At 37.8% G+C, this 17065-nt stretch overlaps 1 protein-coding gene across 1 annotated transcript in view; it reads left to right on the top strand.

Annotated features, from left to right (window-relative positions):
• Positions 1-6407: 6407 nt before the first annotated feature.
• Positions 6408-17065, top strand: part of LOC124399077 (leucine-rich repeat-containing G-protein coupled receptor 6) — an 83370-nt gene continuing 72712 nt past the window's right edge. The window contains exon 1 of the mRNA XM_046869775.1: positions 6408-6941. Within this exon, the coding sequence (XP_046725731.1) occupies positions 6766-6941 (176 nt within the window). The 5' untranslated portion in view covers positions 6408-6765. The remainder of the gene's footprint in view (positions 6942-17065) is intronic.

The raw sequence follows: 17065 nt of genomic DNA, 5'->3' as shown, positions 1-17065 counted from the left end.
ACTAATGCTAGCTAGCTTGAATTGAAGTGCTGTCACTGAGCTATGCTAGCGAAACATTACACTAATAGCTAGCTAGCTCTACCTACTATTAATATTATCATTACTTGGTTGCATACAGAATTATAGAATAATACATTATAGCATAGATTTTATAGCCATGTCCCAGACTGAATTTGATTGACAAATATGTAAGTGCTAATCCACAGCTAGGTTAGCATTATATAATTTCAATGCGCAGCATTGAGGTGAATAATGGCCCAGTGTGTATTATAATGGTGTAACGTCTTAAATCTCGCTGTGGATTTTTTTTCCTATATCATGTCTCTCATTGATGTTTACAGTGCAAAACTGACCAAAGAAATAAAAAATAACTTTATTTTATATACACATTTGAAATCTGGTGGCTCATACATAGAGATCAATTAGTTTCATATGGTTACATTTTAATAATCAGTTCAATTTAAGTGTGACACAGAGAGAGCAATAGGATATGAATAACCTGAGTACCTCCACGTTTGTACTCATAATGAGTGTTAACTCCTGTTGCTGTTTTTCATTATAATTCTCATTCGAACATTTTTATTAAGCCCTGACCCAGATATTAAAAACAACATATTTCATGAAAATATCCTGTATTTATCTTCTTAAGATCATAAGGAAATGTTTATATATACTGTATATATTTGTTACTTTAATCAATTCAAAATATTTTATCAATTTATCAACACTTGCTCACTCACACAATTCAGGGATTTTGTAGAATCAGAGCCAGGTGTGTGATTAACCAATTCTAATGATCAATTTCATATGTAGGTTAAAACCCAGTCATTACATGAAACAGAAACAGCTGTGTAGGAGCTTCAATGGATGAGGAACAGCCAACTCTGCTATAAATGAGGTGGTGGAAGACACTTTCATGTCATGGTCATACACTATGGTGAGACTGAGCATAGCACCAAGACACAAGGTAGCTATACTGCATCAGCAAGGTCTCTCGCAGACAAACATTTCAAAGACGCAGTGGTCAGCCAAGGAAACTAAGTTCAGCAAATGAAAGATGCGTACTTTTCTTTGATATCTTCCTGCAGTGTCATCAGCAAAGAAACCAGTGGGATCAGGTACATCCATTTACTCTCTGGAGTTGTCTGGCCAGTAGTGGTCGTGTGGAAAAATTGCAGTCAAAAAGCCATTCCTCCAACATGAAAACAAGGAAAAGCGACTTAATTATGCATGAAAACATTGAAACTTGGTTGCAGAAAAATGGCAGCAGGTGCTATGCGGAGATATTTGTCTGTAGCAAAAAATGTATTGTTTGCCAATGGGGTAGAGAGCGGTATAATAATGGATACAGGCTACAGTAAAGCATGGTGGAGTTAGAGATTTGGTTGAACCAAATTTATTCTTTACTAGAAAAACGACCACAAACATACAGCCAAAGTCATTAAGAAACATCTTCAACCTAGAAAAAAAAAGGAGTCCTGCAATTCATGCTTTTGGTCCCCCTAGAGCTCTGATCTCAACATCATGGAGACTGTCTGTGGTTACTTGAAAAGACAGAAGTTTTAAGGCAGCCTGCATCCACAGAAGATCTTCGGTTAGTTCTTCAAGACGTTTGGAACAACCTACCTGCCGAGGTTCTTAAAAAAACATGTGTAAGTGTACCGGGAAGAATTGATGGTGTTTTGGTCACACAAAATATTGATTTGATTCGGATCTCGCTTCTGTTCATTTACTTTCCTTTTTTTGTTAAGTAATAAAGATAAACTATTAACAAATCTAATTTTGAGAGCATTCTCATTTTACAGCATTTTCCCCACAAATGTATAAAACGTTTGCACAGTATGGTATATATTTTATTATTATTTTATTGTTAGATCTTTTATTTTATAGTTTATATTTATTTTATTATTTTTTATAGCCAAATATTTATAGTGTAATTATCTTATTGCTATATATTGTATTGTATTGGTTATATTTATTTTATTATTGGTAATTTGTCAGTTATTTAGTTTATTATGCCTCTGTTGATTTACTTGGGAGAAAATAATTATATTGAAATATCTTCATCCACATCAAAACGTTTACACTTCAGACACACGAACAATTACAGAGATGAAATTACACTGCTCTTAACACTGTAATTTAATAGAGAGAAAGTGTGTGTGTGTGTGTGTGTGTGTGTGTGTGTGTGTGTGTGTGTGGGTGTTATACGGCCTTCCTCAGGCTATGCATTTACGAGGCAAAAAGAGTGTTTGATGTCATGATGAGACTGCAGGTGCTGGCTGGGAATTGTGTGTGTGTGTGTGTGTGTGTGTGTGTGTGTGTGTGTGTGTGTGTGTAAGAGAGAGAGAGTGTGTGTTGGTGCAATGAAGTGAGTGAGTTCAAAATAACAAAATCTAAGCACAAAACATGTTAGGCTGTGGAATGCTAATTACAATTCGAGTCTTTATTTGAGAATAAAGAATAAACCTGAGAATAAAATAAATGAGCTAGATCTCCACTGTGTGTGTGTGTGTGTGTGTGTGTGTGTGTGTGTGTGTGTGCGTGCGTGCGTGCGTGTGTGTGTGTGTGTTTGTGTGTGTGTACACTTGAGGGTTCTTTAGAAGTAGTTTTTTTTAGGAAATCAGTTTTCTACAAAACTGTGTTTTGATTCGAGGATTTGACCACTCAAAGAAAATGAGTAAACACATTCTGACCAATCAGGATGAAGAATGCAATATAATCCACAACTTATGTAATAATTGAAATATTGTCTATATAGTGTGTTATAGTGTATTGTAGTGGGTTATATTGTATTGTTTATTGTGTTATAGCACGTTGAAGTGGGTTATAGTGTGCTGTGTAGTGTGTTATAACGTTGTAGTGGGTTATAGTGGATTACAATGTGTTTAGTATGTTATTGTATTTTGTGTAGTATGTTATAACGTGTTGTAGTGGGTTATAGTGTGTTGTAGTGGGTTTTAATGTGTTCTAAAGTGTTATACTGGGTTGTATTGGGTTATAGTGTGTTGTGTAGTGGGTTATAGTTGGTTGTGTAGAGTGTCATAGCAAGTTGTAGTGTGCCATTGGTGATAATGATTTTTTTCATTGTTTGTTGTGTTGTAATAAGTGATTGTGGGTTACAGTGTTTTGTCTAGTGTGTTATAGCATGTTGCAGTGGGTTATAGTGTGTTGTAGTGTGTTATAGTGTGTTGTGTAGTGGGTTTATAGCATGTTGTAGTCCGGAGCTTGTCTAAAGAGGGGGTAGAAGAAGGAACTGGTTCCCATGCTGTGCCCCCCAAAACAGCGCAGACTGAACAAAGTATAACATCTGTTGCCGGAGCAATTCAGGTGCATTTGAAATTTCACGCGCTGATGTCATATGCTAATCGGCAGCTTGAAGTAAAACACAAACCTACTCACTGTCTGGTTCATTGCCAAATATTTCCTGCATATATAAGACGCCATTGGATTAGAGTGCTGCCAATTTCATGGCTCAAGCAAGAGAAGCGCGATTTCACAGGCTGCAGAACACGTCTTTGTTCAAGTGTTAAATTATATTTAATTATAGCCCCCCTTCTCTCTCTTTATATATATATATATATATATATATATATATATATATATATATATATATATATATATATATATATAAACATTTCACCAACTGTGCCACGTACATCATCTGGAGCTGTTCAGAATCAATATTTGAGGCTGTAAAACAGTGGTACCGCTCGTATTCACTGATCTGGAAGTGGAGAACAAACCTTTACCCGGGCTGAGAAAAGCTAGCTAGCTTCAGGGTTGTCCGACCTCCTTACGATGTCTACATTTGTCTACAGTATGTCCGTGACCAAATGAATTTCTCTAATAAAAAAGTCTAAATCAGATGTATTAGTGTGTGCAGAGCTACACATGTGTTTTGCCAGTCGAACTTGGCTGTAACAGTTTCCCTCTGACCAACCAATCAGAGGACAAAAAACTGCTTACGCAATTCTGGGCCAGCTAGCTGCCCTGTGAGGTGAATATGAAATCTGATTGGTTAAAGAAACAAACCCGTTGCTAATATAGAGGATGAAATCAAATTGGACAAAAAATCTAACATACACTTACACGTATTGGAAGCAGTGCAGCCAAGAGAAACACTACGAAATAAAGAGAATAAACTGTTGCGAATAAATGTATAAAATCTCATGGAACAAATATTAGAATTTAGGTTGTAAATGTAGGTCAGTGCTTCTGATAGTGTTCAGGCCAGCAGAGAAGGCTCCGTCACTATGGCTATGTCGAAAGCTCCTTAGAGTTTGTGCTTAATAGTGTTAATCAGTAATGTTAGGTTTCTTCCTGTTGGTTCAGAGATGAAATGCTCACTTTCCTCGCTAAAATTGGGGTTTTAATAATGTTAGCATTCTGACACTTGGAATTTTAAGATGTAGAAAAGTAAATACCAGTTTGTATTAAATAACATATGTGTGGTAGTAATGCAATGTGGTAGTGGGTTATAGTGTGTTGTGTAGTGTGTTATAGAATGTTGTAGTGGGGTATAATGTGTTGTAGTCAGAGGTAGGAAGTAACGAAGTACAAATACTTTGTTACTGTACTTAAGTAGATTTTTCTGGTATCAGTACTTTACTATTTATTTTTCAGACAACTTTTTACTTTCACTTATAAAATATTTACACTGCTTACATTACTTTCTACTGCTAACATTTCCAAACCAGGTTCGTTATTTTAGTTTTAATCTATTTGGTGAAGATTTTTTTGTTCTCAAGCGCGCCATTTTCAGACCATCAGCCAATTTCCTGTCATTGCACAGCTTTTTCAATCTACCACTAGTTTATCGTTTCACACCACAGACATAGGCTAGTTTACGAAGCTCACAATGACCAGCACAGAAGGCAACATGAAGTCTGGGGGTAACGTGGATGAGACAGAGGGAGTCAGCAATGAAAACATGACTGAGAACAGAGACATTCCTGATCACCTGAACATACTTTTATTCACGACGTCCGTTCTTTACTCGGATATAAAATAAATAAATAAACTCTACCAAAAAATTATTTTGAATCAGAAAAACATTTGTCTTAAATCTCAAATCTCAAATGATGCTCACAATTAACCCTCTGGGGGTCGACAACCGTACCAGCGCGTTTTGTGGGAGTTTTTCCTCATAATGCTGAAACAAACTGAAATTACTGAAATTCTTTTTTGATTTTACAGATAAGAGCAATACATCTTTCGAATCTGAAAAGTGTCTACTTTTATTTGAACTTTTATTTTGACAAAATGCTGTGCTTTTGTAAAATAAAGAAAACATTCACGGTGTGTCTCTGTCATCTCTCTTCACAAACACAACCTGAATCTCAGTGAATATTTGCCTCACAGACAAAATAAATATATGAATAGAAAACTCGAAAAGTATCTTTTAAATGAACCTATTCACATCATAAACAAATATTCTGTCATTATGTAATCCGTATGAAAGTTAGAAGTGGTACAGTTTCTCTGGTTTCACCTCATTAACCGTCCGTGTGGAAACATAACAAAAGTTCTGTTTTGGTGTCCTGATAATTTAGATTAGAACAACAATAATTACTTTAAAACATTTACAAGAATATTTTGTCTTCTTACTCTATTCGATTTGGTTTCACTAATAATAAACATACACTTTTTAAATTAATTTATGGTACATTTAGAACAGATAATAATGTGCGATTAAGTTGCGATGAAATATTTTAATCGATTATCAGCCCTGATTTTAATATGATGTAAGGTGACAGTACTACGCTACTACTGTAGTCAGTACTACAACTTTTATCAGTCTTTTAAAACATGAGCATCTGTACTTCTACTTGAGTGAAGGATGTGTGTACTTTTGCCACCTCTAGTTGTAATGTGTTATAGTGTGTTGTGTAGTGTTATAACACATCACATTTTAGTGTGTTATAGTGTGTTGTGTAGTCTGTTATAGCATGTTGTAGTGGATTACAGTATTTAGTGGGTTATAGTGTGTTGCGTAGTGTGTTATAGTATTTTGTAGTGTGTCACTGTGTGTTATCGATTTTTGCATTGGTAGTTATGCTGTAATAAGTAAAAGTGTGTTACATTAGGTTGTGCACCATGTTGTTCTGGGTTGTAGAGAGTGGAGGCAACTTCTCTCCCTTCTTCATCTGCCTGAAAGAGAGAAAGAGAGAGAGAAAGAGAGAGAGAGAGACCTGCGCTTCCTAGCAGGGGGGTGTGTGAAGGGCGGCTCCACCCATCCTCAAAGCTCCAGCCAATCAGATGACACATACACACTTCCACTACAATAGGTGAATGTCTTCTAAATGGGATGGGAGGGAGAGAGAGAGAAAAAGAGAGAGGGAGAGAGAGAGAGAGAGGCCTGCACACCCTTCTCACTCGTTCACTCGGGATTTGGATTGACAGAATAAATGTGCAGAGACTCAGAGGGGAGGCTCAGAGTTGTTCAGTTACGGCATCTGAACACACACATACACACACACACACACACACACACACATACACATACACTCATTCACACACATACACTTATTCACAGCACATATTTACATACAGCCACACACACACACACACACACACACACACACACACACACACACACACACACACACACACACACACACACACACACAGTTAGTTCTAAAACCTCAACAAGACAGATAGCTATACAGTCATATAGTATTTCATATTCACAAACTCATCAACATATATTCACACACACACACACACACACACACACACACACACACGCACACACACACACTCATGTTGCGGGAGCTGCTGTTGGTGTGTGTGGTGGGCAGCGTTGGTGCAGCTGTGGGCACGAGTGTGTGTCCCTCTGTGTGCTCATGTCAACAGGAAGGAGCTCTGCTGATTACCGACTGCTCCGAACTTGGACTATCATCCGTCCCTGAGGATCTAAACCCCCTTACTTCTTACCTGTGAGTACACACACATACACACACACACACACACACACACACACACACACACACGCATCTATCTATCTATCTATCTATCTATCTATCTATCTATCTATCTATCTATCTATCTATCTATCTATCTATCTATCTATCTATCTATCTATCTATCTATCATCTTCCTACATCCCTTCATTCATACTTTATACTCACACAGACGCACACACACACACACACTACACCTGCTCCTCTCGAGTCTCATGTTCTCTCTTTCTCTCTTCTCCATCTCTCACTCCTCTACTCTCTTTCTGTTTCGTTCACTCTCTAAGTCTCTCCCAGCATCCCTCCTCTAGCCTTATTCACTGCACCCCCACTCTATCTCTCATTCTTCATTTCTCTCCCCTCTCTTTCTCCTTCTCCATTCCACCTCAATCCTTTTCTCCATCTTGTTCAACATCCACTCTCAATCCTTGTTCTCTATTTCCCTTTCTTTTCTCCCTTTCTCCCAATCACTACTCGACTGTTATGTAATCCCTTCACGAGCCTGTCTGATTGTCTTTCTGTCCCACTGTCTTTTACTGTAATTTCCAGTATCTCTCTTTCAGTATCTCCATCACTCATCATCTTTGTCCTCACCATCTCTCGGTTTTTCTTTCTGTCTCAAGATCTGCCCATTTTCGGTCAACATTTCAAAGGCTTTCAGTCTTTCATTTTTGTTTTTCTGTGAATTCCTTTCTTTTAGTCTCGATCACTTCTATCTTTTGATGATTTTGATGCTCCTTTTTCCTTTCTTTCAATCCTTCCTGCAAAATACATCTCAACTTTTTTCCCCAGTCTATCGCTTTTTCTGCCCACCAATCTCTCTCTCTCTCTTTCTTACCATCTCAAGCTGATTAATTCAACGAATCCCTATCAAACTTGAACACTCCTCGTTTCAGTCAATCTTAACTCTTTTATTACTTCTCTCTCTCTCTCTCTCTCTCTCTCTCTCTCGCGCTCTCTCCTCCCGTGTTGCAACCACGTGCTGTGTGTTGCTGTCATGCTGTAATGCCAAACAGACCTGGATTGCACTAAAGTGTGTAATAAGATTGTTATTAAAGAGTTGTTATGAAGCCTCATGTGCAGATGTGACAGTTGTGAACCGCACGTCATGTTTCATGATCTGGGAACTCACTAGATCGCTTTATGCATAGCGAAAGGAACAGAAAACAGCTGGAGCAGATCGGAGATAATCCGGTCCGCGAAGTGCTGCAGTAAGTGCGTTACGGACAGGACAGACATTCTCCATGCCTATGCATTTCATCCTACAACGCATGTGTACGTGCGTGTTTGTGCACGAGGCCGCTATCCGATGGGAATGTGTGCGTAGAGTATTGCGGATTGAGTTTCTCCATGTCAGCTGGACGTTAGCCCACGCTAAGCGCTAAGCCGTGCCAGATGGCCGGTGATAGTGAAACGATGACGCAGGACGAGTGAAATGTTCCATCATAAAAAAAATAAAATAAAAATAATCTTTCGGCTCACGTGAAAGGATAAACAAGAGGTGAGCCGGGGTGTAAACATTTCCTACCGTCGTTTACTTTCAAAATAGCAAGCCATTTTCACGATCCAGTCATGTGACCAGCGGCACTGTGGATCAGATTGATTTGAATTGATTTCATTCAAACTTCTCATAATGAACACAATATTGAATGGAATCTTGGAAATGTGCTGATGATCAGTTCTGCAATCTACCGTGCTATAGCATCAAACTATACTTAAAGAAGAAATGTTTGTGTTTCAGGGAAATTCTGTCCCAACCAGAACACACAATATGAATTGTTTGTCTTCAAAGATTATTTTGCCATATTTTGGAAAACATCCTGGAAATTTTGTAGTCAGATTTAGAAAAAAGAAAAGAACAAGTCGCTCCAGGTATAACATGTAGTCAGTTATTAAAGATGCAACTTGAAATAGTTCAAGTGTATTTTGAAAAGTGCCTTTTGTTATTTTAAAAGGGGTTTTAAAGGTGCAGTTTTATGTGCAAACAAATGATTGAAAGAGGCAGCTTGTAATATTTGAATGTGTTTAAAGGGGCAGTCTGTAATTGTTTAATGTGTTTATTGGGACAGATTATACTATTTTAATGTGTTTATATGTGTAGTTAGTGATTTTGAGGGTTTATTTAAAGGGGCAGTTTGTAATATTTTAATGTATTTAAAGGGGCAGTATATATTTTTTCAGTGAGTTTAAAGGTGCAGTTTGTAATATTTTATTGAGTTTAAAGGTGGAGTTTGTAATATTTTAATGAGTTTAAAGGTGGAGTTTGTAATATTTAAATGTGTTTAAAGGGGCAGTTTATATTTTTTTCAGTGTGTTTAAAGGTGCATTTGTAATATTTTAATGAGTTTAAAGGTGCAGTTTGTAATATTTTAATGTGCTTGTAGGTGCAGTTTGTAATATTAAAAGGTTATTTAAAGTAGTGATTTAGATTAGATTAGATTAGATTCAACTTTATTGTCAATGTGCAGGTTACATGAACTGAGCCAATGAAATGCAGTTTATAATATTTTCGTGTGTTTAAAGGTGTAGATTGTAACATTTTAATAAGTTTAAAGATGCAGTTATATCCGTTAATAATATTGAAGGATTATTTAAAGGTCTAATTTGTAATATCAAAATGTTTTTAAAGGTGCAGTTAGTAATATTAATATTTGTTTAAAGCTGGAGTTTGTAATGTTGAAGGGTTATTTAAAGGCACAGTTTGTAATATTGAAATGAAACTTCAACTTTAGACTTTTAGCCAAAAAAGACTTTATTCGGCAACAACCCTTGTTATTTTAAAAGTTTGAATTTTTAAACACTGTCACAGTAACACTAAATGGAGAATGGTATAATTAAGTCATGTCTATTATGGTGGGCGTGGTCTCTAATGGGGAGGTGTTAGCTTAGTGGTTATCGCATTGGATTTTGGATCTGGACTTTGAATCTAAAGGTCTAGCCACACCAAACTGCCACTTCTGAACCTCTACGCAAAGCCCTTAACCACATAGCTGCTCGGATGTATGAATGGCATGGATAAGGGCGTCTGCCAAATGCCATAAATATAATGTAAATGTCTAATGGGATGACTCCACCCCCACGGAGAAGGCATGAAAATGACCTTTGCACTCTGTTCATCTCGGCACAGTTAACGTTGTTGGAGCAATTTTGTAGTGATGTGGTAGAAATTTCACAATGTCTTTTAACATCACAACACCAGCTGAGGGAAAAGGCAGTGATCGTCAGTCCAGTATGTTTGGAGACTTGTAGATTAAATGCTAAGGCACATTAAAGCTGTTCTAGTGGCTTAATAACTAAAACTTTTTTTTTTAATCTGTAACTTGGACGAGGGCTTATTGTAATCATATCTCTCTTCATAGCTAAGCTTAAAGGAACTGAAAGGATGTCATTCAGCAAGCTTGTATTGAAGACTGTTCTAGACAGAGCTTCACAACTGTTCGTCCTTGGCTGCTGATTAAGTTACAGTCTGGTGTCGATATTGCTGAGCGATTACAGGATCTCATTGACGGGAACAGCAGTCTTTACTGTCTACAAATGTAAACATTGTGATTTGCCACCGAGAGGCGGCAGGAGATCTGAGGGGAAAAAATGGCCTTGAACTCTTGATGGAGGAAAAATACTCAGGGCCTCTAGCAGCAAAACATACCAAGCTGTGTTAATCACACTCAATGGAAGCTCTATGCAGCTTTTCCCACTCAACATGATGAATTTCTGAGCTTTAATGTGTCTTTATATTTAGGCTGCAAATTGGCCAGTGAGCACCAACATAGAACTGGGACACCAGGGGACACCAATTCTGTCTGTGATGTTTTTGGTCCAGTCATAAAAGTGGCAAAAACAAAGCTGTAAGTTGCACTATCATGGAAGTCTAGAGACCACAGGATAATACTTGTGTTTTTTAATGTTGATCCACTTTGAAGAGCTGAATTAAAATGGTATATGGACAATGAGGCACACATTTGTATAAAATGGCTTTGGATATGATTTAATTTTCATTTAAACTAGAAGTCCCAAACATGTTCCAGCCTGACAGTGCCCCTGTGCACAAAGCCAGCTCCATGAAGATATGCTTTACATGGTCTGGAGTGGTCTCCATTAGTACCTGACTTTACTAACACCCTTGTAGATTAAACCCATGTCACACTGTAGGATCTCAGTTGTCATGCCAGACTGTACGACGTGCACACAAGAAAAAGACTCGAAGTTTTACGTCATAAATCTGTAACACATTCAGACCCCCATTCTCTCGCTAACGGTAGCTAGCAAAAAATAAAAACAATTTGTAGCGTTTATTTTGTTCATGACATGCCCTGATAATAAAAACATCATACAAACACCAATTTTCTTCCATAACTCAATAAGTTTCTCTTTTTGCTGCTTTGTCCATCTGACTCTTTTCAAAATTTTTCCTGAGGTGTTTTGATTTTGTCACGCTAATTGCTTTATCTGGTTCTGCGCTCCTATTGGTTTTTGGTTTGACGGTTGTTGTCGGAGAATCAAACTGCAGAAAAGAGTCAGAAATCTTCTGGAACTGGCAGAATTTCATTGGAGGAAAAAAATCTGTAATTTTTTGTTGCTATCGGTGAACATGTCAAACCAGCTTTTACAGAATACAGATTTTAGCCTAGGATTATAGAAATCATTTAGGTTTTTTCCAAATTTGTCTCAGGCGACCAAATCGTGTCTACATGAAATCAAATGACGAAACTCTTATACATCTCTTTGTATAAGATGTACATAACTGTATTCAAGGAAAAAAGAGTATATAGAGTTTGTATGTTATTAAGAAGTACTCTTTTTTCCTTGAATACAGTTGAGTATTAGACTGATTTTGAGTAAATTTGGCAACCCTATCATCACCCATTCTGTCTGCTGCTTCTCCCCTTGAGAATTGGAGCAGCAGGATTCCTGCCCCAATGAGACCAAAGGCAGCCCTAAACAGACAATGTGTGGGGGTATGTGTGAATATTTTATTGCGACAGTACAGTACATCTAGTAGTAAATGATTCCATTGGTAATATTCCCTACCCCAGCCTAAAACCTGATCTTATATCTACCCATCTGGAGAGACACACACCTGGCCCTAATGGACCTCTGTTTCTAGACCACTACGTGCTCTAATACCTCTCAGAGCTAAATACATGAATAAGCATCCTGCCCCAATAATTTGGCACCACCCTTAACCCTAAACCCTAAATCCCTACACCTTAATCGCTTAGAGCCGAGTTACACAGCAAGTGTTCACAGTCGGAGTTCGGTTTGAAATGGAAATACCGTACATTTTCCGACCTTCTGACGGTAAATGAGGGTAAATATTGACTCCACTTTGATGTGTGTGTGTGTGTGTGTGTGTGTATGGGTGTGTGAGGACTTTCTTAGACTGTCTAAATGTTTTGGTGAAATCCTACCTTACCGGTAAAGCTTTTTCACATCACTTTAGATGTTGTGCCAGGACACAGGATTACACACACACACACACACACACACACACACACACACACACACACACACACACTCAGGGTATAAGACAGAGAAAGACGGTACTGTTCACAGGTTTACAGTGGAAATGCTATTTCCTTTTACTTCTGAATCAGCACACACTCACTTTTTGGACAGCTTTTCCTTTAGAGAAACCTGTAGAGAGAGACAATCATTCATTTCAGAACTTTTGAAATATTTATGAAAATTCATTCACATGTAAACTTGAAGTGAGGATCACAGAAAAGAATGAGGGTTAACGACACGGACAATCTCAATCCTTTAGGGTTAAAGGTTAAGGCCTTGTGTTTAGTTTTGGGGTCAAGGATTAATTGTTGTGGTTTTTACCCACGGTTTTAGAGGTGGAATGATTTGTGGGACATATTAGGATTAAAAGTTCAGGGGTTTAGTTTCAGTTTAGAGTTAGAACTAAGATTTATATTAGTGGATTTCACAATGTCCCTTAATGTTTGTGGAAAACTGACTGTAATATTCCTATGTGCTTCCACATTTAGGCCCTGTTTGCTCTTCTGGGAAGATGATCCACTAGATTTTGGAGTTTGCTTGTGGAGATTTGAACTTTTTCAAGCCACAAGGTTGTTTTTAAAGTCAGGTAGTGATGTAGGTGAGCTAAGGTGAGGTGAGGTGAGGTGAGGTGAAAAGGCCTGGGGTTCCATTAATCCCAATGGTGTTCAATAAGGTTGAGATCAAAGCTATATAGCAGGAGATCGTCCACCCCAACCCATATCTTCAAGGAGGTTTGAGTTTTCGGAAAAATTTCATGCTACAGATTCCAAAGACATCCTATACAATTGTGTGCCCCAACTTTGTGGTAAAACTTCGAGGAAGAATCACATGTGGCTGGAAAAGTCAGGTGTCCCGATATATTTGGTCGAAAGGTGTTCGATGAAACGTGATACCAGGAACAAACTCATTTCTAACTCATGATTTCAGCAGATGAGAAATAACACTGTTGAATGATAATTTTTCTATAACAGAATAACAAGTGTTTATTGTACAGTGAACCCTTGGTTTATGAGCATAATTCGTTCCGGAAAGACGCTCGCAAAAAAACCAATTTACTCGTATATCGACACGGGTTTTCCCATGAGAAATAATATCAATTCAGATAATACGTTTCAGAATTAAAATTGTTCATATAAAATGATTCCTATAAAAATAAAAGTACAGTACAGTATACAGTCATACAGTATAATAATACATTTATAAGTGATGTTGTTGTATTACTCTATACTGTAACAATAATAATCTTAAATAAAACTAAATAAACATGATGTTTTCTGTACCTTTGAGAAGAGTCAAGGATGGTATGAGGGCGATGAGGAGGAAAGAGGAGGAGGAGAAGGGTTATTGCTTGGAAGGGTATGATGTCAGGAAGACTTTCACCCAAATCACTGGCTTCACTTAATTTATGCTTTTTAAGTCATTTTAATTTTTTGAGTCACTTGAATCTCTTTCTTTTCTCTCAATTTTCACAAATCCTCTCAGCACCTTTCATTTCAGGGTTCTTCTTCATGGGAGACATTGCTTCACCATTAAACTAATCACTACACTTATTAATATACTTCAAGGCTGTTCTCTGTTCTGGCACCGAGCTGGTGGAATGAACTTCCCCTAGATGTCTGATAGAGTCCCTGACTATCTTTAAGTGATGGTTGAAGACCTACTTCTTCCTGAAACACTTAAATGAGCTCTTACCAAGTTTGCTTTGTAAAAATCAACAGTTGTAGTCTGATTTATCTTAAGTTTGTAATGTTGTGTACCAGTGTAGATTTATTCATTGCTAGAGACTCAAAGCACTTTTGTATGTGGCTTTGGACACGGGTGTCTACCAAATGCCACAAATGTATGTCCCGTGATTGGGGGTATTCGATACTCGTATATCGGATTTTTGCTCGCAATCCAATGCAAATTTCAACAAAAATGTTTTGCCCGTATTACAAAACATTTGCAAACTGAGGTTCTACTGTATACAAATATGTATATATCATACTGTAGTAATTATTATTATTTTTTATTATTACTTTTTTTTTTAGGCATTTCTATTTCTAACACATTTACTTATTAATGTCCAATATTTTTGTAGTAATACCAACAAATCACTACATTGAATCACTTCCCAGTAGTGCCCTCGGACCTTTGGATTCGAGTGTGTGTTAAACCCTAAGTGCTGTGAAATGAATTCCCAAACAAATAGCAACACGCATTACTGCATATTTGCAGCTCGCTTGATGTCATTTTATTAACCACACACTGCGTGTACAGAGGGGAACGCACATGTTCACCCGCAGAGACGCTGATTCGACTTCAGCCTCAAACAAACACGGCAGTAATTGTTCATTTCCTCCTGTTCCCGTACCGACCAGTGAAATGAGAGCAATTATTGCCTTGTGAAGTCGGCCCAAAAATAGTCGGAGTCCATGAAGGGCAAATAAACAGCGAGACCTACCGCAGACAAGCGCATCATCATCATCTCTTGGGCCATCTTTAAATAAATCCAGAGAGCTGAAGCTCGGCGGCGGGAAAAAAAGCATCGACGGCTTAAGAGCTTCAGTGGTCACAATTCCACTGGACGTTCTGGTGGTTCGAGTCCAGTAATCCATTTGAGCAAAAGGGAAATCATTTAATTAGCAAAGCTGCATGTCTTTCCGCATCGAAATATCGAATAAAGTGTTAAGCATCCACCATAATAAATTTAGGTGGATATGTGGTATAGTTTATCAAAATGCCCAGGAGTTGCTCCTATTTTAAAAAAGTCAGTGATTTAGAGTGACAGGAACAGAGCTAGCATTAGTATGTACTCAGTGTTTATTTGGAACCATATTAGAGCTAATTTAAATGGAAAAAACAATTACTATTCTGTACCATGTGACCCGTTTAAGATTAACACGACTCCGATCGCTTAGAATGAATAAAGATACATCCAAGGACATTGTTTAACAGCTGAGCCATGAGATATGGAGCATCTGCAGCGAGTTTGAGTCGGCGTAAAACCCCATTTAACGCTCGAGCTGCGCTCCGTGTATAAACCAATAACTTCAGCCGTCAACTCTCATCCAAACAACTGTAACACAGTGCAAACAGATCCCTCGTGTGCTATCACGGATACGGTAAATACATCAAGCCCTAGCGCCTTTGATAGAGCTCTGGGAAGTTCGGATTATGCTGAATGACACATGGTCAGTGTTGTTTAGCTGATTTCAGACTTCACCATATGGCATCAGGACTACCATGTCTCGTCACTTACTGGGGCTCAAAAAATAACGCGCCATGAAATATCACTTTACAGTAGTCGTTTCTCTTCAGGAAGGTCTCTATCCTGATCTGGACCATAGTGGATGGTTGATAGGAAGGCTATCCAGGGAAGATGAGGATGAGGCAGGAACAGACCCTTCATACACTCGTACACACCTTGAAGCAATTTAGCACAAACAGTATAAACACTTATTAGTATGGGTTTTTTGAGGTCGGGTGGAATCTGAAGAGCAGGAAGGACATTTGGAAAACATTTGAAACTCCACAGAGACGTTCATCTTAACAAATGTATAGTAACATACTGTAATGCTCCAGGATTATCATTAAATAATAATCAGCTACATGTATATAAGTTCTCCTGTTTTTTATTGTATTTTCAGTTCTTAGGCAAAAATGTAAAAACATGCTAATATAGTTCATTTTACACCATGAAATACAAAAACAGCAACATTATTTAGCTTGTTTGCAAACATAGATAGACAGATAGCCAGACAGACATACATGTAGATAGATAGATAGATAGATAGATAGATAGATAGATAGATAGATAGATAGATAGATAGATAGATAGATAGACATTCAAATTATACCATTTAAGAAAAAAAACCCCACAGAATGTGAAATGGTTGTAATGGATGTAATGGGAATTGTATCGGTTTTGATGTAAATTCCCTCATTTGGAAATGCCTCCTCGTGGTGACATTTTAAATCCAGTGGACACCATTAAAGGCGATAAGAGGATAATAGAACATCTTCAGCAAAGTCGCATGTTGGTATCTACTGGACACCAATAAACTTTCTTTCGGCTTCTCCCATTAGGGGTCGCCACAGCGGATCATCCGTATTCATGATCCACATGTTTGATTTGGCACATGTTTTTACGGCTGATGCCCTTCCTAACGCAACCCTCCCCATTTATCCAGGCTTAGGACCGGCACTAAGAGTGGCTGGGGTTGGTTCCCTGACCGGGGATCCTAACCACTATACCACCAGGGAACCCATCTACTGGACACCAATAGAGACCATTAAACATTCAAATACCAAAAGGTTTCTACAATGGTGTCTTTGATATATTGATAATGATTATACACAAACACACTTAGTAATGGAAAAGATTTGTTAATGGTTTTAATGGTTAACCGCTTGTGGTTTGTAATGAAGTGCAATGTTGTTGTAGTGGAAACCATAGTGAAATGTTTCTGTGTCTTTGTTTCAGCAGGGAATTGACCAAATGTTAGCTAGTTGGTAAACACCTGGCTAGGTCTAGCTAATCTTATCGAAGTTTAAGTACAGATGGATCATCATCATCATCTTGATCTGTGCATTGCTAATGTGAAATGTACAGCAAG

This window comes from Silurus meridionalis, chromosome 16 (assembly GCF_014805685.1).
Source record: "Silurus meridionalis isolate SWU-2019-XX chromosome 16, ASM1480568v1, whole genome shotgun sequence".
Classification (NCBI taxonomy): Eukaryota; Metazoa; Chordata; class Actinopteri; order Siluriformes; family Siluridae; genus Silurus; species Silurus meridionalis.
The sequence above is the reverse complement of the archived record's forward strand: the minus strand, read 5'-3'. Positions and strand labels throughout refer to the sequence as shown.